Genomic DNA, 23,001 nt, shown 5'->3' on the forward strand with positions numbered 1-23,001 from the left:
GTAATGAGTACACCTGTGCACCTGCTGGGTGACCAGGAAAACATGACCTGTGTGGGGTCCTGAGGACAGAGTTTGAGAACCACTATATTAGAGTATGAAAAAAGTACAAATAAATGTTTTAAAAGACATTTGATAATGTGTACAAGACTTGTCACACAACATACAAGGCACATACTGCAAAAGTAGGAAGATGCTTTTATTTATTTTTTGTTCAGGAAAAATACAGTATGACACCTGCATGCAGTAGTATGTGAGTGACCTCCTTGGTAGGAGATCATGTTTGCATGAGTAGAATTGCCCACCTGCAAATTATTCAATTTACCAACTTAAATCAAAATCCAAAACAAATGTTAAGAAGAGATTGGACTTTATTAAATAGCTGTATGTACACTTTGGAGGGAAAAGACACATGGCTATTTTCCCTTTAGAAACCTGGTTTAATTATTAAATGTATATGGCCAGAAAGTTAACGGGACACGAAAATTCAGAGATACAAAAGATCGACAATTGAGTGTGTTCAGCAAAGAGCAGTACAACTTATTGATGTGCATCGTAAGGAAGACAAATATATGAAATTAGTTGAAAACAGGGCATATATAGATTACATTGTACAGAGCAACTCAAAAATACATGGGAATAACCACATTCATTTATAGTTATTTGTTACCATCAGCCGCAACACTCCAAAGTATGTTGTTATATTTTCATCTTGTTGCCAATACATGTATAATGTCTGGAACACATGGTTTATCAGACAGTACAGATTGGCTGCAAAACTGAAAAGGGAAAATGATCGTTATTACAGAAGAGAAATCTGAAAACCTTCTACAAACAGCATATTTTGGTTGTGCTTTTTCTATTTGCTGAAATGGAATAAGAGCCGGAGGTGGCATGACGTAGAACACATTCCCAGCCTTCATTGGGAGCATGGCTTCAGAATAATCATTTACGCAATAAGGCACAAGGAAAATACAAATAAACCTGCCAGTTCTGTAGGCAAAATTTCAAGGTAAAGATGGACCTGAACCAATTCCTTATCATGCTTAAAGATAACAGAACATCCGTATGCAGTGTTTGAGATCAATTCTACTTGGTAAAATAACAGATCGGTGGCAAAGCCAATCACAAGGAGTTGTACAGCATAGGGAGGTTTATCCAAAAGGATCTGAAACGTATTCATTAGTAACTATCACCTTTCAGCATTGTATAATTTCATTATATAGAAATACTGAAGCTTCACATTTTTTTTCCCCAGTTCTTAAATTGATTCTCCATTCCCTAATTCCAATGTAATTTACAGTACCTGGGGTAGATCAAATCTAACCAATTATCCTACACAGTTGTGTCGTCGCACATCTTTGCTGCAGCCGCGCCACATAGCCCCTCTCCCGTGAAACTCTGCTAGCGCCAGGTCTCCATTTTGCCAATAATGTGTCTAGCTCACAATACGATGCGACTAGGACGCGCCAGCAGACTGTGCGGATATGCAACTGTGCGGCTGAGTCTCTGAATCACCATGTTAAGTGCTAAGATGCAGTGGCCGCAGTTTTTTTCCACGCCAAGTTCCATTTACAGTCTCAGTCGCACACAGATATACAAGTGTTGCATATCAAATTAATCAGCAGTCTCCTGGTGCATCCTAGTCGCATTACGACACATTCTCGGCAAAAAGACAACGCTCTGATAGTTGCAACGAACCTGGCAGCTCACTCACTCCAGGCATGCTATTCCGCGTGGTGAATTGAGGATAGATGTAGGAGGACACAATTGTAAGTATATGTTTTTGTAATTTACATGGCGATTTACAATTCCTCTAAGCTACTAAATTAAAATCATGAAAAAAAATTCTTTTTTTCCTAAAATTTTTTCAAACCTCCAAAATGAAAAAAAAAAAAAAAACAGATGCTGTTTGAAATGGAATATTTAATACAAAGGCATTTAGTATTTACAAGAAGTATTGTGTACTGTCCAAAAAAATAATTATTCTTCTGCACACTGGAGAACGAAGATACAGAAAACACATTGATGGTTAAATGGTACTTACAAAAATAATTTGAAGTAGGGATTGTTTGTACACATCGGTATTACTCGTAACACAATACAGATTTAATCAAAAGTGGCTGAAACCATTACAACATTGTAAGTCAACAACTTTTCTAGAATATTGTCTTTTTTGGACAACCAATTCTTAGGTCTTATCTCATAGAGCAATCACAAAAAAGCTTAATGAGGGACATTTGTAAAGTCTTTTTATAGGTAAATGTAGGAAATGTGGTGTTGCCAATAGCAATCACACTAGTCTCATTTTATAAACTGCTCTAGGAAACGATACTCAGATTGTTTTTTATTGGCAAGATCTCCTTTTCTACACTTCTCTTTAGAATACACAGCTCCATAGACATCCCATAACATATTACATGGATAAAATAAGGCAATTTAGATTTATGATTTTGGCTAAATTTCAGAATGAAAGGCAAAACATATGCAGCCAGCACAGTGGTTAGCGTTACTGCCTCATGGCACTATGTGGAGTTTGTATGGGTTTCTACACAAACTCCAAAGAACATACTGGCAGGTTAACAGACTCTTAAACTCAACCAATTCATGTGAGTGTTAGGTGATAGATTGTAAGCTCCACTGGGGCACTGGTGTGCTTGATAAATATTCTTTGCAAACACATGGCATTAATAGGTAGCCATTAGATAAAGATTGAAAATAAACAAGCTTGTTCTTTGTAGGTAACTTGCATTTTAGGATAAATGCAATTAGGAGTCCATTTAATAAGCCAGTGAGTGGAGAGAGGCAAGGGTATTCAACATGCGGCCCTCCAGCTGCAGCGGAACTATACATCCCAGCAAGCCCTGCCACAGTTTTGCTATTAGGGCATACTAAAACTGGGATATGCTGGAATGTATAGTTCCAAAGCAGCTGCGGGCTACATATTCTATACCCTGCTTTAGAGCGTAGAAAATTTTGAGTAGTTTTTCTTTGCACAGCTAAGGCATAACTATTTATCATGGGATTTGTAGTGACCAGAAAGACTGAATTTATTATGGTCATTAATGGTGAACATTCTACTGAAAATGATCTGAAAATTCTTTGCAATGAAAATACACAGGACCGTAAGTGAGGATGGAAAGAGAAAACAAAAACAAACAAACAATGGAGACAATGAGACACCTAGAAGCGTTTATTGTATGCAACAAAACTTAAATATGATCATGTGTACATACAAAGGTGCACAGACAGCATTGGGGAAACACAAACGTGTCCACGAATTCAATGACAAAATGCAATGTGCACACCTATCGACCTAAAATAAAACCTTGGAAAAAAAAAATTTTTCCCAGACGATCAAGAAACATGGACTTAAAAACAGCAAAACACCTAAAAATCGAAGAGCCAGCATTTCCGAGTTTTCTTTATAAAGCTGCCTAACTCAACTATTTCTCATATAAACCAAAAAAATTTTTTTTTACATTGTTATTAAAATCTGGCAACCAACATTATAAAACCAAATGCTGGACTGTCTTGCGATCCAGTACAGTATTTTATCATGAGCATCTCAATAAAACTGCTTTAATGATCATGATATATGATTAAAAAAAAAAAAAAAACAATATGTACATTTTTAATAACCCAAATGAAAGGGATGAGAGAAAATTGCTTAAAGAAATGTCTTTTAAAATAAGCTGTGGATCCCACACTGTCCTGTGCAGGGAAGAGATAAAAGGAAACGAAATAGTGATAACATTTCATGGTATGAAGATGGGGGAAAAAAATAAAATAATAAAACTGTACATTTCATCCTATTTAAAAAGTAGAGTTGCTTTACATAAGACAGTAACCAACAGATGAATCCAACAAGCTTTCCCTTTTCCCCGGCCACAGCTGTGCCTCTATATACACCAGTAGAACAAGTCTATGTGCAGGTCAAATTCATTAGATCCAAGCCAGTAGTAGTTAGGTCATAAATCGAGCAGAATACAGCATAGATGCCAGCTTGCCGAGACCCAATAAACATGGTGCGTAATGTGGTAAAGTCTTAAATTCTTTGCTCCATACAACCATAGCGTATTTTCAACAGATGGGAATTAATATGTTGTCTGAAAGAATTTGATGACCGAGATCACATGAATTTTTTCTGGTGACTTTTCACATTAAGATTTTCTTGTCTTTTTATTTGTTAAGAGTAGAAAGCAGTTAATATTTCAGCAAGTTCTTCTCCCGATTTAAAAAAAAAATAAAAAAAAATGGAATTAAATCTTGAAGTGTGGAGCATGCCTGGTTTTCTAGCCACTCATTTGCTTCTCTTGTGCAAGACCCTTTCTTCTTACCTATCAAATTACAGGACAGTTAGTCACAGCATAGTGATCTTAAACATGTACAGCTCAGTTTTAACTAGTGCAAAGTGCAATAAATTAGACAGCTGCACATAATGCGGACTACAACATAAGCTCCGTGTACAACACAAAGGTTTCACTTACACTCTGGGTGGTCCTTCAAAAAAACACACAACATACCTAATAATGATCTGATTTTTATCAGTTTTTTTCCAGCCATGGATGGCAATATCAGATACATGACCTAATTGTGTAAATGCATTAAAGCAGTGGTTCCCAAACTTTGTTATTACAGTCCAGGTTTTAAGGATATCCATGCTTGAGATCAGATGATTAAATCAAATTGACTGAGGTGCTAATTACGTCATCTGTGCTCAAGAAGATGTAGTGAACATGCCAGCGGACAGGATGTCGGCCGTCGATATACCGAAGCTGGAAACCCGCCAGCCTGGCAAAATGCTGATGCCGGAATCCCGAATGTAGGACCCTAACCTCCTGGGGGAGGTTAGGGTCAGGCACCCCCTAGGGGACTTAGGTTTAGGGTGCGGGAAGGGGGGAGGGGGGTTACTGATGAGCACCACTGGGGGGGAGGTTAGGGTTAGGCACCACTAAGGGAGGGTGAGGGGAGAGTTAGGTTACTTCCCTTCACTTGTTGAGATTCTGCACTGTCCGACTTGCAGTGTCATGATTTGAACCAGCGGCTCCTCAGCTGACGGTAATTCATACCCAACCCGTGCTCAAGCATGGATAGCCTTAAAACCTGGACCGTAATGGCGGAGTTTGGTAACCTCTGAATTAAAGCATTATCTTAACTTTGGCGAACTGTGATATGAAGAGCAGACACTTAAGCACCAGATAATGCTTCCCAATTGTAAAATTGGCTTTCCATTCTCATCCAATTGTTATGTTTTTTTTACATTACAGGAGAGATCTATCAAAGGTCAATTTTGACAAAATATCGATTTGCATGGCAATTTGTACATCGTATAATCTACTAAAGGGAAACTGCCATCAACCCAGACACGCTGGAACAGTTCCTCAGTAGTATTCTCTTGCTCTGCCACCAGGCCCATTGGTGCTGGAGATTAGTGTCTGCTCAGCCACAAGACGCCAGTATCGATGCAGGCTTACAATTAGCGCAGGCCTCCTTATTAATTTCCATTGGCAAAGCATCTCACTGGGCTTTCTGCTCCCATTGCAATACATGGCCTATTCAAATCAATGGGTATAAAAAAAATAAAAGATTTTGCTCATCAGCATACAATCATCCAAACTGATAATAAAATGTGTTTCAATAGATTATAGGAGTTTAGGAGGATGAAATAACAGTTTAGGACAATTAACGGCTGAACAAAATCAACCTTTGATAAACGTATCCCTACAAGATATTCAAGTGCTTGATATATAATTCAATTAAGGCAATTAGACTACTGCCAAATAGTGAAGTAAGATTTTGTATGTGGTCCTCCGTAAGAGCTGCTTTACAGGTTTAATCTGAGCAGTGTTGGTGCACTTAAGTAGATCCTCTGACCATAAAATTGTATATAAATCACAATTTGCACACAAAAGAACATGAACAAAGATATTTATAGCCAGACAAAAAAAGATGACATTAGGCTTCTAAAACTGAAATTTTTTATTTATAAGTTACAGATGTGTCCTCATACACTTTGCCTCAATACGCCATGCAGCGCGAGATGCCTGGTGTGAGTGAGCCACCAGGTCCCGTGCTACTCTGCTAGCACAGAGTATGATGTCACTAAGACACACCAAGAGACTGCACTGATTTGATAGGAGACACCTGTATATCTGTGCACGACTCAGTCTGTATATGAAGCACAACGGCACTTGGCGTGGACAAAAGCCGTGGCTGCTGCAACGTAGCACTTTGTATACAGATTCAGTCGCACAAATCTCAGGTTGCTACTAAGAAGCATCTTTGGGCAAAAAAGATTTGGCGCTAGCTGAATCGCACAGGACCTGGTGCGCCTAAAGGAGCTGTTTGGCACGACTGCAGCAATAGTGTATGAGAACACATCTGTATATTTTGCATATGCACAAAATAAAAAATGGGATTTTGGTACCTACCGGTAAAACCTTTTCTCCGATTCCACAGGGGACACTGGAGGTGCTTACGCTAGGGTATAGAGGCGTGGATAGCTGGAGCTGGCACTTTAATTAATTTAATTAAGTATGAAGCTCCTCCCCCTCTATGCCCCATCAGCCCTCAGTTTAGAAAATGAAGACCGAGAGGAGATGGAGAACAAGCGGAGTAAGAAAAGGAGAGAAGAACACACAGAAACTGAATCATACAACATACGGACCAGCCGAACAGGCAGGCAAAGAGCGCAGAGGTAGGCGTCCAGTGTCCCCTGTGGAATCAGAGAAAAGGATTTACCGGCAGGTACTAAAATCCCATTTTCTCTTTCATCCACTAGGGGACACTGGAGGTGCTTACGCCGGGGACATCCCAAAGTTTTTCCCCCACGGGCGGGAGCGCTCTGCGGCGCCTGCAGAACTAAGCGGCCAAAACGGGATACTGAAGCAGCAAACGTATAAAATTTGTAAAACTTGACAAACGTGTGAACTGAAGAACAAGGGCCCGCACGGCACAATTGTGACGTGGAGACTCCTCTACTGGCCGCCCATGACGCACCCACAGAACGTGTGGAATGAGCCGAAATGGACGAAGGAGGCCGACGTTCGGCACTAACATAAGCCTGATGAATAGTCAGCCGAATGCAACGTGCCAAAGTCCGCTTAGACACTGGCCAACCCCTCCAAACAGCATCATAGAGGACAAAAAAGCGACTCAGACTTACGGAGGAACGCTGTCCTGGTAACATAGATGCGGAAAGCCCTAACCACATCCAAGGTAGAAGAACCACCAGAGTCCTCCACCAACCACGGTACCACAATAGGCTGATTGATATGAAAAGCCGACACAACCTTGGGAAGGACGGCGGCTACCGTTCGGAGTTCCGCCCTATTAGCATGAAACACAAGGTAAGGTGGCTTATCAGACAGAGCACATAATTCTGAAATTCTACGAGTCAAAGCGAGAGCCAGGAGGAGGACAGTCTTCCAAGACAGGTACTTAAGATCAACCTCCTCCAAAAGGTTCAAACATGGGCGACTGAAGAAACAGAAGCACTACGTTTTAGATCCCAGGGAGCTATTGGAGGTACAAAAGGGAGCTGCACGCGCAAGACCCCTTGAAGAACGTCTGCACCTCAGGAAGGAGGGCCAACTTCCTTTGAAAGAATGGAAAGGGCAGAAACTTGCACCTTTAAGGTTCCCAGACGAAGGCCAGAATCCAGACCTGTCTGAAGGAAAAGTAGAAACCAGGCCAAACGAAAAGTCCTAGACGGAAGACCCGGACTGGAACACCATTGAGATATAAGCACGTCAGATGCGATGTAATGCGCAGCCGAAGCTGGCTTCCTGGCGCGTATCATGGTGGGAATAACCGCGTCTGGGATGCCTCTGCATCTTAGAATATCGGTTTGAAGAGCCACCCCGTTAAACACAGTTGCGCCAAGTTGGGGTGTATGAAAGGGCCCTGCTGTAGAAGATCCGGGCACAGGGGAAGGGGCCACGGAACGTCTGAAAATAGGGAAAAGGTCCGAGAAGCAACTTCTCCGAGGTCAGCTCAGAGCCATGAGAATTACCGAGGCTGTCTCTTGTTTTATCCATTTTAGAAGACAAGGAAGAAGCGGAATCGGAGGAAAAAAGGTAAACTAAGTCGTAGATCCATGGACTTGTCAGAGCGTCTACTGCTTCCGCCTGCGCAACTCGAGTTCTTGACCCGTATACTGGGAGCTGACGATTCAGTCGTGATGCCATGAGGTCCACCTGAGGACATCCCCATCGACGTATCAGTGCGTTGAACACGTCTGGATGAAGCTTCCATTGCCCGGGATGGGTATCATGTCGATTTATGTAATCTGCTTCCCAGTTGTCCACACCCGGGATGAATACCGCCGACAGGATTACTGACCGGTTCTCGGCCCACCGGTGGATCTGAGTTACTTCTCGCATAGCCATGCGACTCAGAGTCCCTCCTTGGCGTTGATGTAAGCGACGGCCGTCGCATTGTCAGACTGAACTCTTACCAGACGAGCCTTTAGAAACTCTGTTGCCTCTATCAGAGCATTGTAAATAGCTCTGAGTTCCCACACATTTATGGGCCACTTCTGTTCCAGAGGGGAAAAATCAACCCAGAAAGTGGTAATCAAGAACTACTGCTCCCCATCCTCGGAGGCTGGCATCCGATGTTACGATGATCCAGTCCCACACTCCGAACCGCTAAAAGATTGCGTCCACCAGAGACGGGCCACTCTGGTAACCGGCCTCAGAAGGATCTGTCGATGTGGAAGCAGATGAGACCCTGACCCCTGTGCTAACAGGTTCAGCTGAAAAACCCTGGAGTGGAACTGGCCGAACTGTAGTGCCTCGAAAGCAGCTACCATCTTTCCTAAGAGACGCAGACAAAGAAGCATCGACACCTTCTTTGGTCTGAGGACCAGCTGAACTAACAACCGGCCTTGTCTGTTGGAAGAAAAATAATCTGTGATTCCATATCCAATATTATGGGCAGAAATAGAAGCTTCTGGGACGGGTTGAGATTTGACTTCTTGAAGTTGATTATCCAACCATGTTGGGTTAGAGTGCGATAGGTCAGTAAGGCCTGATCTGATAGAAGAGATACCGAAGGAGCCTTGAGCAACAGATCTTCCAAATAAGGGATTATGTTCACTCCTGATGACCGAAGGAGAGCGATCATGACTGACCAGAGTTTGGTGAATATGCGAGGAGCCGAGGATAATCCTAACGGCAAGGCCCGAAACTGGTAATGATCTTTCAATATGGCAAAACGCAGAAAAGTCTGGTGTGGTTCCCAAATGGGAACATGGAGATAAGCATCCTTGATATCCAGGGATAATAGGAACTCCCCTGGTTCCAAGCTCGCAATGACGGACTGCAGAGATTCCATTTTGAAACGATACATCTTCAGATACAAGATTAAGGACTTGAGGTTTAAGACGGGTCCGACCAAACCATACGGTTTGGGCACTACAAACAGGTTTGAGTAAAACCCCATACCTCGCTGATGCTCTGGAACCAGAACTAGCACAGATGACACTACTAGAGACCTGATAGCCTCCTGTAGAACTGCGAATCCACGGTTCTGAAGAGGTCTGGTTCCAAACCTGTTGAAATTCTTGCAAGGGGGCTCCCACCGGGGGCGGAAGACAGTCAGGCCACCTGTTTCTTAGCTGGCTTAGGCTCTGGTCTACATGCTACCTCTGCCGCCTCTCGGTTGCATGGGAGCACCTCTGGCTCTACCACGAAAGGAATGAGGTGCTCGAAATGAATGAACCGAAGGTCCAGTATAAGGTCTGCTGGGAGCCGGAGCAGTAGACAGGAGGAAAGAGGACTTACCCCCCCCCCCCCTTGCCTGGGATATCCACTTGTCCCATTCCGGCCCAAAAAGCATGTCACCCGTGAATGGTAAACCCTCAACCGCACACTTGGACTCTGAGTCCACCTGCCAAGCGCGCAACCACGGAGCTCTGCGTCCTGAAATAGCAAACGCAGATATGTGAGCAATAATTTTACTAAGGTCCTTAGAAGCTTTTCCCAGGTAAAACTGCAGACTCACGGATGTGTGCTGCTAGTATACGTAATTCTACTCTGGAAGTACCAGAGTCCAAACCTGTAATCAACTGGTCAGCCCAGAAAACTACCGCCCCTTTAACCCAGGCGGTAACAAGGGTAGGTCTAAGTTGAGCTCCCGCTGCGGTATATATAGATTGCTCGTGAAATAGTTCACACTCCTGGGTCCGAAGGGTCCTTTAAAACAGTAGCTCCCGGCACCGGAAGTGCTGTTTACTTAGAGACACGGGAAACAGACACATCTACAGGAGGAGGTGTTTTCCACTACTCCATCATGGATGATGGAAAAGGGGGGCTAGACAGAACCTACGTGGAATTTGGAACCGCTTATCCGGCTGTTTCCAGGCCACTGATTACTGCTGTTGAAGGTAGCGAGGAATTCTTCGTCCGACTCTTCTGACTAGAAAACAATCGTTAGAGTATGCTTTTGTGATGGATTTTTCTTTTTTTTTTCTTGGTAGAAAGTGGAGGGTGCAGGCACCGCTGTACCCATCACCTGAACCAGGGTGTCTAGAGACTTGGTTAATCCAGCTATCCAGGGAGGTTGAGACCTGCGCTTCTCAGACAACGCCGATGTTAAGTCTAACATAACTCCTACCATGTCAGTGGCCCATGGCGGAGCAGGAGAGCTAGTAATCGCCATCTGTGGATCCATTGTTATACAAGCATCACATAACGTGGACCCCGTGGAATGTGGCTTGGTCTGTTTGTTGCTACACTTGGAACAGACAAACAGCCTATTGAGGAGCTTTGGTTCTGTCGGACATGGTACACACAGTCACCCAGAAAAACACAGCATAAAACAGAAAAGACACAGACAATATAAAACAAGAAGGCTGTGGGACACAGAGGAGGAGAAACCCCCCTCCCACTGATCAGATTCCTCTGCACTTACACCCCAGTTACTTACAGCCTCTCTACCAGGGATGTAATCAGATGTACTTGACCAAAGCAAGAGGAATCGCAGCAGAGGAGTCCAGCCTTCTGTGTCTCTTACACTGCAATCTCCTGGTAATAGAGATGCAGTACGAGCTGCTGTGTATGAGAGAACGGCAGCCCCGCTGTTATACAGCCGCTTGATGCGTAGAGGAGAGGGACCCGCGCTGCCCTTAAGCTCCACCCCCTTCTTTATGCCCTAAAGGGCTTATACAAGATGTCTGGCCATTAACCTCCCCACCGCGTGTACAGCGGGGAGAGGGAGAGCAGGTGCAGCCGTGCTGTAGCGCGCTTAATTAGCTACCTCAGGCCACTTTAACAGCTGGGAGAGGGAGAGCCGGGTGCCGCGCTGTAGCGCTCAGTCAGCAGCCCAGCGCCTCCTGTCATAGCGGGGAGAGGGATAGCCGGGTGCCACGCTGTAGCGCTCTTAGTCTGCAGCCCAGCACCTCCTGTAATAGCGGAGAGAGGGAGAGCCGGGTGCCGCGCTGTAGCGCTCTTAGTCCGCAGCCCAGCGCCTCCGGTAATAGCGGGAGGAGGGAGAGCAGGGAGCTCTGCATTAGCTGCCCAGCACACTAAGAACTGTAATAACGCTGGCCAGCGGCGGGGCTGGGAGCCGGGGGATGCGCAGGTGGTTACTCACTGCGTGGTCCCCGATAGAAGTCTCTCTGCAATGTTTTCAGCACTTCTCTTCTTCCCATTGAGAATGTGCTGTGGCGGTAAGGAGCTGTCAGTGCTTTTAGTATAAGCGCTGTGCACTCCTTTCTGCATTCCATAAGGACAGGGCGCCAGGTACCCGGACCCCACCTTTAGAGAGGTGGCGAAGGGTACCTAAAAGATGTAAAGAAAAAGATGCTATAAAATAATAAAACTAATTAAATAAAATAAATGTAATGCTGGAGCACAGCATAATGTGACCAGCACCTAGTAGGCACATTTTCTAAACTGAGGGCTGATGGAGCACAGAGGGGGAGGAGCTTCACACTTCTAAATTAATTAAAGTGCCGGCTCCAGCTATCCACGCCTCTATACCCAGCGTAAGCACCTCCAGTGTCCCATAGTGGATGAAAGAGAAATACATTTGTTATCTTTGACTGGTTAGCCTCCAAGATTTCATCTTCAGAACTCTGCACTACCACATCAATGTCCATACACAGTTTATTGGGATGAAAAAATAATATTGCCAAGGTTGATAATGAAAAAAGCACAATAAAAGTGTAAACAGATATTATTTTGCAGCTACTCTAATCGATATTTACAGATGAATGTGAAAACACCATTATCCTGTGAGTAATCTACAAAGCTGCACCTTCAAGTATATGGTTTCTTCTATCTGTGCATCATTAGATGTAGATCCTGGACTGGAATCTATTTCCCACTGGGAATCTCCTTCACTGCCCAGGCACATGCTGCTGGAAGAATCGGAACCTGTGTTTAATCAGCCTGCACAGAAAGCTTACACACCGAGCAAGCAGTGAGACAACTTTACAAGAACACTACTTTGTTGCACTCTTTGTTCACTTCTGGTCCAAATGTAATTTTGAAGACCCAACATTGGATATATTTTTGTCACCTGCAGTGTTTCCCTAGATAAAACCATTACTTATAATGATGCTACTAGTGATCTGAATCCCGTCTATTTATAGGGGCCTATTCTACACACCGGCTGTCTCTCCTTAACTGTTGCAAAAGCTATTTGTCAACAGAGAGAACTCTTAGGTTTGTAAGATCAAGGTGCCTGTTAAGGCTCCAGAAGGGTATGCAGCCAGCGGACCTAATCCTGACAGCCGGCTTCCCGACTGCTTAATCCCGGCGAGGGTTAAATGACAGGTGTCTAAATGTAGACGCCTGTCATTTTACCGACGCTGGGATACCGACGCCCGGCATCCCGATCAAAGGGACGCCGGGCGTGGATAGCTATGGGGGGGGAGGAGGGTTATGTTTAGGGTTCCCGGGGAGACTTAAGAGTTAGGCACCACCCTGGAAATTAGGTTTAGGCTAGGGGAAGGGGGGTTAGCGGTAGGCACCCCCGGGGGGGACTTAGGTTTGGGCGGCGGGGGGGTTTGGTTTAGGCACTTAGAGGGGAAATTAGGGTTAGGCACTGGGGGGGGGGGGGGTTGGGGGCGAGGTTAGGGTTAGGCTCCCCTAAGGGAGGGTTAGGGAGTAGAATTAGGTTAGACTATACTTATCTTGGACGATCGGAATTTCCACCTCTGCCGGGATGCCACTGACAGGATTCCAACCGCCGGGCATGGGTCCGGCGGTAAATCATGCAGAGCTAGTCTAACCAATGTCTTGTTTTTGAAGCTGCATTTATAATGACTACAGCAGAGATGTGTGTTAGACCCAACACCATTTTGTATCCAAACAACTTACACAAGCAGGGTTTTAGGACCTACCCAGCTTTCCATATGGCCTTGTAGGATTTCTCCTCAGCTATTTGTGCTCAAGAAAAGTCAGATAAAAAATAAATTGCAACAGTTTCCATGCAAACCAGCAAAGCCATATAAGCTGTGCAGTAATGCAATCACCCTCTTAAGACAAACACGTGACTTTAAAGCAGTCATATTGTATGTATATATGTGGCAGGACATATTGAGGGATTGTAGCGTTTCCTCAGACAAAGCAGCACAAAGTCTGTGCGTTTTCTTTGAAAAGTGCATAAATGTGTCAATATGAAATAAGGCCATTACTATAAAAACGTTACCATTTGTAGAACCTTACACTCTCTAAGGTTTACCTTTGTAAATCCATTTGCCTTTGTGCTGTTTTTTTGGCCGCAAGATCTTGCTGTTTTGGTACCTTGGCATTGCTTGCCTCATTCCCTACAGCGCTTTCTTGATTAGCTGCTGCCCTCTTACGCCCTCGCCCTGATGGTTTGCTAGAGTCGTCATTTTTTGCCGCACTGCCCTGAGACTCGGACTTTGGTGGCCGCCCTCTCCTTGGCTTCGGTGGTGGCGTTGGAGTGACATCATCCATTTTCTTCTCTTCTGACTTTTTGTGGATATTTTCTGACCCTGGTGATGCGGCTGATCTCTTCTTCCCCCGCTCTGTTCCAAGATTAGGCGTAACTGTCTGATCCAAATTCACCTCCTAACAGAAATGAAGAGTTCAAGGTTTTTTCTTTTAACCACTGTTTCGGTAATTTGCAACATGAAAGATCTAACATTACATACAAGTTAAAACAAGAGATATGGTAAGAACTTACCTTTGTTATCTCTGTTTCTACGAAGTCCATAGGGTCCACAGGGTTGACCTTGGGGTATAGCTGGATCTGGATCCACGGGCACCACGCAGTTAAAGCTTTGCTGCTCCCAGGATGCACTTGGGTCCGTCGTCCTCTATACCCCGCCCCCGGCCACAGGCACCTCAGTTGGTAAGCAGCTAAGGCCGGAGGAGCAGACTAAACAGAGAGAAGGAAGACTGGAACACACAAGAAACCATACTCACAGAAATGGGAGACGGAAAACCGGTGACCAGCCACACAGCCCATTTGAAGCCAGGTGCGTCAGGGCGGGCGCCCTGTGGACCCTATGGACTTCGTAGAAACAGAGATAACAAAGGTAAGTTCTTACCATATCTCTTGTTTTCTACTTCAGGGTCCATAGGGGGTCCACAGGGTTGACCTTGGGGATGTCCCAAAGCAGTTCAACTAAGGGCGGGGACGCTCCTGTGCTGAAAGGAGTACCCGGCGCCCAAAGGATGCATCCTGAGAGGCGAAGGTGTCAAACGCATAAAACCTCAAAAACGTCTGAATTGAAGACCAAGTAGCCGCCTTACACAGCTGAACAGCGGAGGCGCCACGTCTAGCAGCCCAAGAGGGACCCACAGAACGAGTGGAATGAGCCTTAACAGAGGCTGGCACAGGTAAACCCTCCTGTGCATAAGCCTCACAAATAACTGAACGAAGCCAACGGGCTAACGTTTGCTTGTTGGCAGGCCAACCCCTCTTGTGAAAACCGAAGAGGACAAACAAAGAATCCGACTTCCTAACCGAAGCAGTCCGGTCCACGTAGATTCTAAGTGCCCGAACTACATCTAAGGAAGCCTCACCAGCGGAAAGATCAGGTGACTGAAAAGCTGGCACAACAAGTTCCTGATTAATGTGGAACTTTGAGACCACTTTGGGCAAAAACTCAGGACGAGTGCGGAGCACCGCCCTGTCCTGGTGAAAAATCAGAAAAGGGGGGCGACAGGAAAGCGCCCCCAATTCTGAAACCCTCCTGGCAGAAGCAATTGCCAGGAGAAAAATGGTCTTAAACGTCAGCCACTTGAGCTCCACCGACTCAAAAGGCTCAAAAGGGGGACCCTGCAAGATCCGCAGTACCACCGCCAAGTCCCACGGAGCCACCGGAGGCACGAAGGGAGGCTGGATCCTGAGAACACCTTGGAAAAAGGTGTGAACGTCTGGCAGTGTACCAATCCGTCGCTGAAACCACACGGACAAAGCAGACACAAGAACCTTCGGAGAGGCCAGGCGTAAGCCGAGGTCCAAACCCGATTGAAGAAACTCCAAGATTCTGGAAACCCGGAACACCTGCGGATCATAGTTTCTGGATTCACACCACTGAAAATAAGTGCGCCACATCCTGTGGTAAATCCGCGCGGAAGCAGGCTTGCGTGCCCTAAGCATGGTATCAATGACCGAACTGGAGAAACCCCTAGACCTCAAGACGGCTGTCTCAAGAGCCACGCCGTCAAAGACAGCCGACCCAGATCCGGGTAAAGGCAGGGCCCTTGAGACAACAGGTCCCGACGCTGAGGAAGAAGGTACGGAGCGTCGATGGAGAGGCACCTCAGATCGGAGTACCAAGGACGTCTGGGCCACGCCGGAGCCACCACCACGAGCGTGCCGCCGTCCCGCTTGAATTTCCGCAGAACCCGAGGAAGCAGGGATATCGGAGGAAACAGATACGCCAGGTGAAACGTCCATTTCACCGACAGAGCGTCTACCAGACAGGCGCCTGCGTCTCTTGTCCTTGACCCGTAAACGGGCAACTTGTGATTGTGACGGGAGGCCATCAAGTCCAGCTCCGGAAGCCCCCACCTGTCCACGAGTAGCTGAAACACCTCTGGGTGAAGCGACCATTCCCCGGGATGCACGTCGTGACGGCTGAGGAAGTCCGCCTCCCAATTGAGGACTCCGGGAATGAAGACTGCCGAGATCGCTGGAACGTGACACTCCGCCCAAGCAAGAATGCGAGACACCTCCGACATTGCTGCCCGACTGCGAGTTCCCCCTTGGTGGTTGATGTACGCCACCGTGGTGGCGTTGTCGGACTGCACCTGAACCGCCCTTCTGTGAAGAGCGGGGCCGGACGACTGCAGGGCCCTGTACACAGCCCGCAGTTCCAGGATGTTGATGGGGAGAAGTGCTTCTTCCGCGGACCAACGACCCTGAAGCGATAATGAGCCGGTCACTGCCCCCCAACCCCGGAGACTGGCATCCGTCGTGAGCAGGACCCAGTCCGGGATCCAAAAGGGGCGCCCCTCAACCAGATGCGCCGTCTGAAGCCACCAAGCCAAAGACTGCCGAACCTCCGGGGACAACACCAGCATCTGAGAGCGGATCCGGTGAGGTAACCCGTTCCATTCCGATAGAATCAGCCCCTGCAGGGGCCGGGAATGGAACTGGGCAAATTCCACCATGTCGAATGTCGACACCATGGACCCCAGAACTCTCATAGCCGAATGGACCGACAGGCGGCAACTGCTCAGGCAACTGTGTATCCGCAGCTGCAGGGAGGAGACCTTCTCCGGAGTCAGGAAAATCCGTTGCTGACGAGAATCCAGCAGGGCTCCCAAATGAACCATCCGCTGTGATGGAATCAGGGAGGACTTCTTCCAGTTTATCAACCACCCGTGTGCTTGAAGACAAGCAATGGTCAGGTGGAGATGTCGAAGAAGCACCTCCGGGGAGCTCGCCAGCAGCAGAAGATCGTCCAGGTACGGCAACAGACGTAGACCCTGACCCCGAAGGTGGGCAGCCATAACTACCATCACCTTGGTGAACACCCTCGGACCCGTGGAAAGGCCAAAAGGCAACGCCCGAAATTGGTAGTGATGGTTCAGGATAGCAAACCTCAGATACCGCTGATGTGCCGGTGCTATGCGCACATGGAGATAGGCGTCCTGGATATCGAGGGAGACCATATAATCCCCGGGTTTCATCGCCAGAATGATGGAACGTAACGTTTCCATCCTGAACCTGGGAACTCTGAGGTATCTGTTCAGAGACTTCAAATTCAGGATAGGGCGATGAGAACCATTGGGTTTCTGTACCAGAAACAGAGTAGAATAGTACCCCGTCCCGCGCTGAGACTGCGGAACGGGAACAATGACCCCTGCTTGTAGCAAGGATTCTATAGCTACCTGAATCTGACCAGCTTTGGTCTTGTCCAGAGAAGGACTCGTACAGAAAAACTGGTGGGGCGGCCTGAACCGAAAAGACAGGGCGTACCCCCGAGAGACTACTTCTCGAACCCAGGCATCCGTGGTGGTATTGTGCCAACACTGGGCGAATTGGAGAAGTCGGCCTCCCACTCTGGGGTCCCCCAGAGAGAGGCCCGTCCCATCAGGCAGCATGCTTTTCCTCCTGCTTGGAAGAAGGGCGCCGAGCACTCCATGCCTGCTTCTTGGGCTTGGGTGCGGCCTTGGTCGCCGAATGTCTCGGGAAGGACTGGCCCTTGGCCTTACCCTGAACCCGAAAGGACCGAAAGGCAGAGCTCCTCACTTTAGCCGGCGCAGAGGCCGAAGGGAGGAAAGCAGAAGGGAGGAAAGTATCCACTATTTTGTCCAAATCCGGTCCAAATAGTAAATCACCATTAAAAGGCAAGGCCTCCAGACCCTTTTTTGAATCTGCATCAGCCCTCCAGGACCTCAGCCACAGGGAGCGCCGAGCAGACGCCGCTGCAGCCGACACCCTAGAAGTGAGCAGGCTGGCATCCAAAGACGCTTCCCCAATATAGGAAGCTGCATCCCGCATCTGTCCCACTAACGCTCTCTGGATATCCGGAGCCTCATCAGGAAAGGTATCCTCCAAGGCATTGGCCCATGCTTCAATGGCTTTAGCCACCCAGGAGATAGCCATGGACGGGCATGCCACCGCCCCGGAAAGAGAATAAATGGACTTTAAACAAGTCTCCACCTTCCTGTCCGTGGGATCCTTCAAAGAGGAGATAGACGGCAATGGCAGCGTCGCGCTTTTGATCAAGCGGGTAACGTGGGAATCCACCGCCGGCGGAGTCTCCCATTTCCTGCAATGAGCTTCAGGAAAAGGATAGTTCGCCGCCAACCTCTTCTGTGGATGGAACCTCTTACTGGGTAATTGCCAGGCCGCCGCCATATGATCCGATAATTGATCAGACAGGGGGAACACAGTTGAGGTCACCTTGGCCTTTTTAAAATTAGGAAACTTCGACCTAGGAGCCGGCGCATCATCCTCAACATGTAGGATAGCCTGCACCGCCCTAACTAAGGCTGGAACATTAATGGAGGACTTAGCTTCCACCTCCTGCCCCATGACATCAGAGTCAGAGTCCTCATGGATTTCTCTATCATCTGAGGACACTTCGGAGTCCGACAACTGCGCAGCTAGTGAACTCACAACCGGACGTTTAGACGCCCTTGGTGGCACATCACCTTGCAACATGGACTGAAACGCCGAGGATGAAGCCGCCAGACTCTGTACGGAGCTGGAGAGAACATCCACCCAAGGCGGAGGAGTCGTCGGAGCAAAACTCTGCAAAGGCACTACAGACTGACGCGTCCCTGGGGAAGACTGCACATACACGCGCAGTCCCGAGTAAGGACCCACAGTCTGGGCCCCGGGGGGAGACCGCAACATTTGTAGAACACCCGTGGAATGGGGGATGGTGGGCTGCGGCAACGCCCTAGAAGGGCATGCGGCGACCGGCGGCTTACCTGATCCCCGTCACGTCCGGCAGCAGTCAAGGGAGTCCCCAGAGCCCGGCTACTACAGGCTTTGGGGTCCCGCCGCGATCCCCAGAGCGGTACTGGCGTCGCGGCGCCAGCGGGGAGAAGGAGCGGCAGCGTGGACGTCCTAAAGGACAGTCTGATGCTGCCGCTCTAAAAGTGTAAAAAAAGTAGAAAAAAATAAAAAATTTCTCTTTTAAAATAAAGCTTAGGGACTGCTCCTGCAGCCCCACTGCGACAGGGTGACCCGACTCCGGCCGGGCACCAACTAAAACTGAGGTGCCTGTGGCCGGGGGCGGGGTATAGAGGAGGACGGACCCAAGTGCATCCTGGGAGCAGCAAAGCTTTAACTGCGTGGTGCCCGTGGATCCAGATCCAGCTATACCCCAAGGTCAACCCTGTGGACCCCCTATAGACCCTGAAGTAGAAATAAAATTATGACCACTTATTTCATAGAGCAAACTTATTTCAATGAGCAAAGTCTGAAAAACCAACAAATGGAGGCATTACTGTACCTTGTTCTTAACCGAATCAGATTTAACTGGAGTGACTGAGATCATTCTAACCAGATGCTCATCATTTTCACTAACTCCAATTTCAGACACCTCTGAGCTCTGATCCCTATGAAGAGAGTAAGCAACAGGTTACATTGTTTGGAAGACTAAGACAGAGGTTCCCAAACAAGGTCATCAAGGCTCCCAAACAGTTCAGATTTTAGAGACATCCATGGTTGAGCACAGATAACTTAATTAGTACCTTCATTAACCACCTGTGCTCAACTATGGATATCTCTTAACACCTGAACTGTTGGGGAGCCTTGAGGACTGCGTTTGGGAACATAAAATTTTGAACATTGACACATACTGCCTTCAAACAGTAAGGTTGGCGATTGGGGGACTGGTACATTTGGCGATTGCAAGTGTAACTTCAATAGTACCACTAACTAAGAGAAAAAGATTTGAGAAAAGAGTTGCATTGGAATTTTCCTCCAAGAGACTGAGAGAAGGTAAAGAGAATGGAAGTGGTTAGAGGTGCAAATATTAAAACATGGAGATATACTGTACAGTGAAATGAGACAAACTAGTGTGCATATTGATTTCTTTGCTCAAGTCTCTCAAGCTTATGGATTAAAATATTCCTGAATACCATTAGCAACATTTTTAGGTCATTCATCTACAATCCAGTTTTAAAAAGGAGCTTGTGGTCTCTCTCCCCATTATTACAAATAAAAGACATTTTCTCCCACAGAACTGGCCTCTCTCTTAGTTTGTTAAGATACACTCTCTTGCAAAGAGCACCTGATAATACCTGCATCCCTATAGTGTCCCTTCTAGAAAAGACTGCTTACCTGCTTCACTAGAAGCAAAATTACCAGTTTGTGGTCTATCAAGCATAATTAAGCGGGAAGCCAGGTGAGGGAGGAACTATCTACAAAACGTGAACTTGCTGTAACACTGCGGCTGACTGACTGCTCCATATAGCAGATGAGAATCAGGTGATCAGGATTGTATTGGTAATTATTACATAATCACTGCTGGTTAAGTTCATGGCAAAAATGTTAAGAATAAAATTTAATTTAGCAACTTCAGACATAGAACTACAAATGTTACTACAGTGAAGTGGCAGTAAAAATAAGAGTTATGGTATAACATACCTTTGTTAACCTCTTTCTTCGAGGTCCATAGGGTCCACAGAAATTACTTTGGGTATGTAGCTGGAGTGATCCAGGCACCAAACAGTCAATAAGCTTTAGTTCCCAGGATTCCCTGGGTCCTCCTCCATACATACGCCGCCCCTGGCTGCAGCCAGTTAGTTTGTTATCCAGCCCAAGCAGGAGAGAAAAAAAAATTGAAAAGGAAGGAAGGACCCTTGCATTCCAGACACACTCTGTAAGAAGAGGGAATCATAGAAATACAACAGAAAATAATTTCCCAACAACAGCAGCAGCTGCGTTAGGGTGGGTGCTCTGTGGACCCTATGGACCTCGAAGAAAAATAGTTAAAAGGTATGTTATACCATAACTCTTATTTTCTTCCACGGGTCCATAGGGTCCACAAAAATTACCTTGCGATGTCCCAAAGCAGTTCCTCCTAGGGATGGGGATGCTCCTGTGTCTCAGTAGAAAGGAGAATCCTACGCCCAAAGGAAGCATCCTGGGAGGCAAACGTGCCAAACGCATAAAATTTGACAAAAGGTGTGGACAGAAGACCACGTGGCTGCCTTGCAAATTTATTCAGCAGAGGCACCCCGTCGCACGGCCCACGAAGGTCCAACAGATCTCGTGGAATGTGCCGTAACCCTGTCCGGAACAAGATCAGCTTGTGTGTAAGGCTGAGAGATGGTCATACACAACCATCTGGCCAAAGTCTGTTTGTTAGATGGCCAGCCTCGCTGTTGACAGCCATACAACACAAATAAAGAATCTGACTTTCTAATGGAGTTGGAGCGATCTACATAAATACGTAGTGCACGGACAACATCCAGCGATGCTTCGCCAGCCGAAAGGCCAGAAGCTTGTAAAGCCGGAACCACAATCTGTTCATTCATATGAAATCAGGATACCACTTTGTACTAGGGTGGGATACCTTCCTAAAGTACAGCTTTATCCTGGTGAATATTAAAAAAAGAAGGAGAGTGAAAAGATAGGGCCACCAAATCAGAGACACTGCGAACCGAAGCGATAGCCAGAAGAAAAATTGTCTTCGGTGTCAACCACTTTTAGTTTACTGATTACAGGGGTTCGAATAGGGGAGCCTGAAAGGCCCTAAGCACCAATGTCAAATCCCACAGGCTATGTCCCGGGGGGACAAAGGGAGGCTGAACCCTCAGAACAACCTGAAAAAATATTCTTACGTCAGGCAATGGGGGCAAACCTTCTCTGAAACCAAACTGAAAGTGCAGAAGCCTGAACCCTCACGGTGGCCAGACGGAGACCCCGGGCTAAACCCGCCTGAAGAAAAGAAAGTACTCGAGAGACCATAACACCTTAGGGTCATATTTCCTCAGTAAAAACAAGTGCCAAATTCTGTAATAAATACAGGTTGAGAAAGGTTTCTGTGCCATCAACATTGTTTGAATTACTGAATAGGAGAACCCTTTTGCCCTTAAGATGGAGGCCTCAAGAGCTATGCCGTCAAAGACAGACGAGGAAGATCTGGATACAGGCAGGGACCCTGTATTAACAGGTCCGGCCTTAGAGAAAGAGGCCACGGAGTATCTATGGAGAGACTCTTTAGGTCCGTGAACCAATGGCGTCTGGGCCAAGCCGGAGGTTTCAGTATTACTGGAGCACTTTCCGGTTTGACCTTCCTGATGACCCTGGGAAAAAAGGAAAAACGGAGGAACCAGATACGCCAGTCTGAAGTTCCACCTCACTGCCAGAGCGTCCACAAACTCGGCCGCAGGATCCCTGGTTCTGGACCCATACCTGTGAACCCTGTGATTGTGCCTTGAGGCCATGAGGTATACCTCTGGAAGACCCCATCTGTCCACCAGGCTCTGAAACACCTGTGGATGAAGAGCCCACTCTCCAGCATATATATCTTGCCGACTTATGAAGTCTGCTTCCCAATTTAGGACTCTTGGTATCAACACCGCCGATATTGCCGGAAGGTGACATTCTGCCCAGACAAGAATTTTTGACACTTCCTTCATGGTAGCCTGCCTCCGCATGCCTCCCTGATGATTGAGGTAGGCTACTGCGGAGGCGTTGTCCGATTGTACCTGGACAGGCCTGCCCTTTAATATTTCCAGAGCCTGAACAAGCACTCTGAATACTGCCCTTAATTCCAGGATATTTATGGATAGAAGACTTTCCCCTGCTGTCCATTTTCCTTGAAATGTGTGATGACCTGTCACTGCACCCCAGCCTCAGAGGCTGGCAACGGTCATAAGGAGTACCCAATCTGGAATCCAGAATGGGCGGACCCCTGTTGAGACGACACATCTGCAGCCACAAAGACAGGGACAGTCGCACTTCTGGCGAGAGACTGATCATCTGTGCCCTTATTGAGTGGTATTCCCTATTCCAGTGAGAGAGGGTTAACCTCTGCAATGGTCTGGAGTGAGACTGGGCAAATTCCACCATGTCGAAGGTCGACACCATGGATCC

At 47.0% G+C, this 23,001-nt stretch overlaps 1 protein-coding gene across 5 annotated transcripts in view; it reads right to left on the reverse strand.

Annotated features, from left to right (window-relative positions):
- Nucleotides 1–350: 350 nt before the first annotated feature.
- PDS5A (PDS5 cohesin associated factor A) overlaps nucleotides 351–23,001 on the reverse strand; it is a 133,161-nt gene continuing 110,510 nt past the window's right edge. For 2 of the 5 annotated variants that reach the window (XM_088450663.1, XM_088450662.1), the window contains exons 31-34: nucleotides 19,406–19,511; nucleotides 13,696–14,048; nucleotides 12,265–12,367; nucleotides 351–4,337 (exon numbers count right to left, since the gene is read on the reverse strand). In XM_088450663.1, coding sequence (XP_088306789.1) covers nucleotides 4,293–4,337; nucleotides 12,265–12,367; nucleotides 13,696–14,048; nucleotides 19,406–19,511 — 607 coding nt within the window. In that variant the 3' untranslated portion in view covers nucleotides 351–4,292. Of the gene's footprint in view, nucleotides 4,338–12,264; nucleotides 12,368–13,691; nucleotides 14,049–19,405; nucleotides 19,512–23,001 lie in introns of those variants that run through there. The other 3 variants (XM_088450666.1, XM_088450665.1, XM_088450664.1) reach the window with 2 other exon arrangements.

This window comes from Taudactylus pleione, unplaced genomic scaffold, assembly GCF_031769625.1.
Source record: "Taudactylus pleione unplaced genomic scaffold, aTauple2 ptg000520l, whole genome shotgun sequence".
NCBI lineage: Eukaryota > Metazoa > Chordata > Amphibia > Anura > Myobatrachidae > Taudactylus > Taudactylus pleione.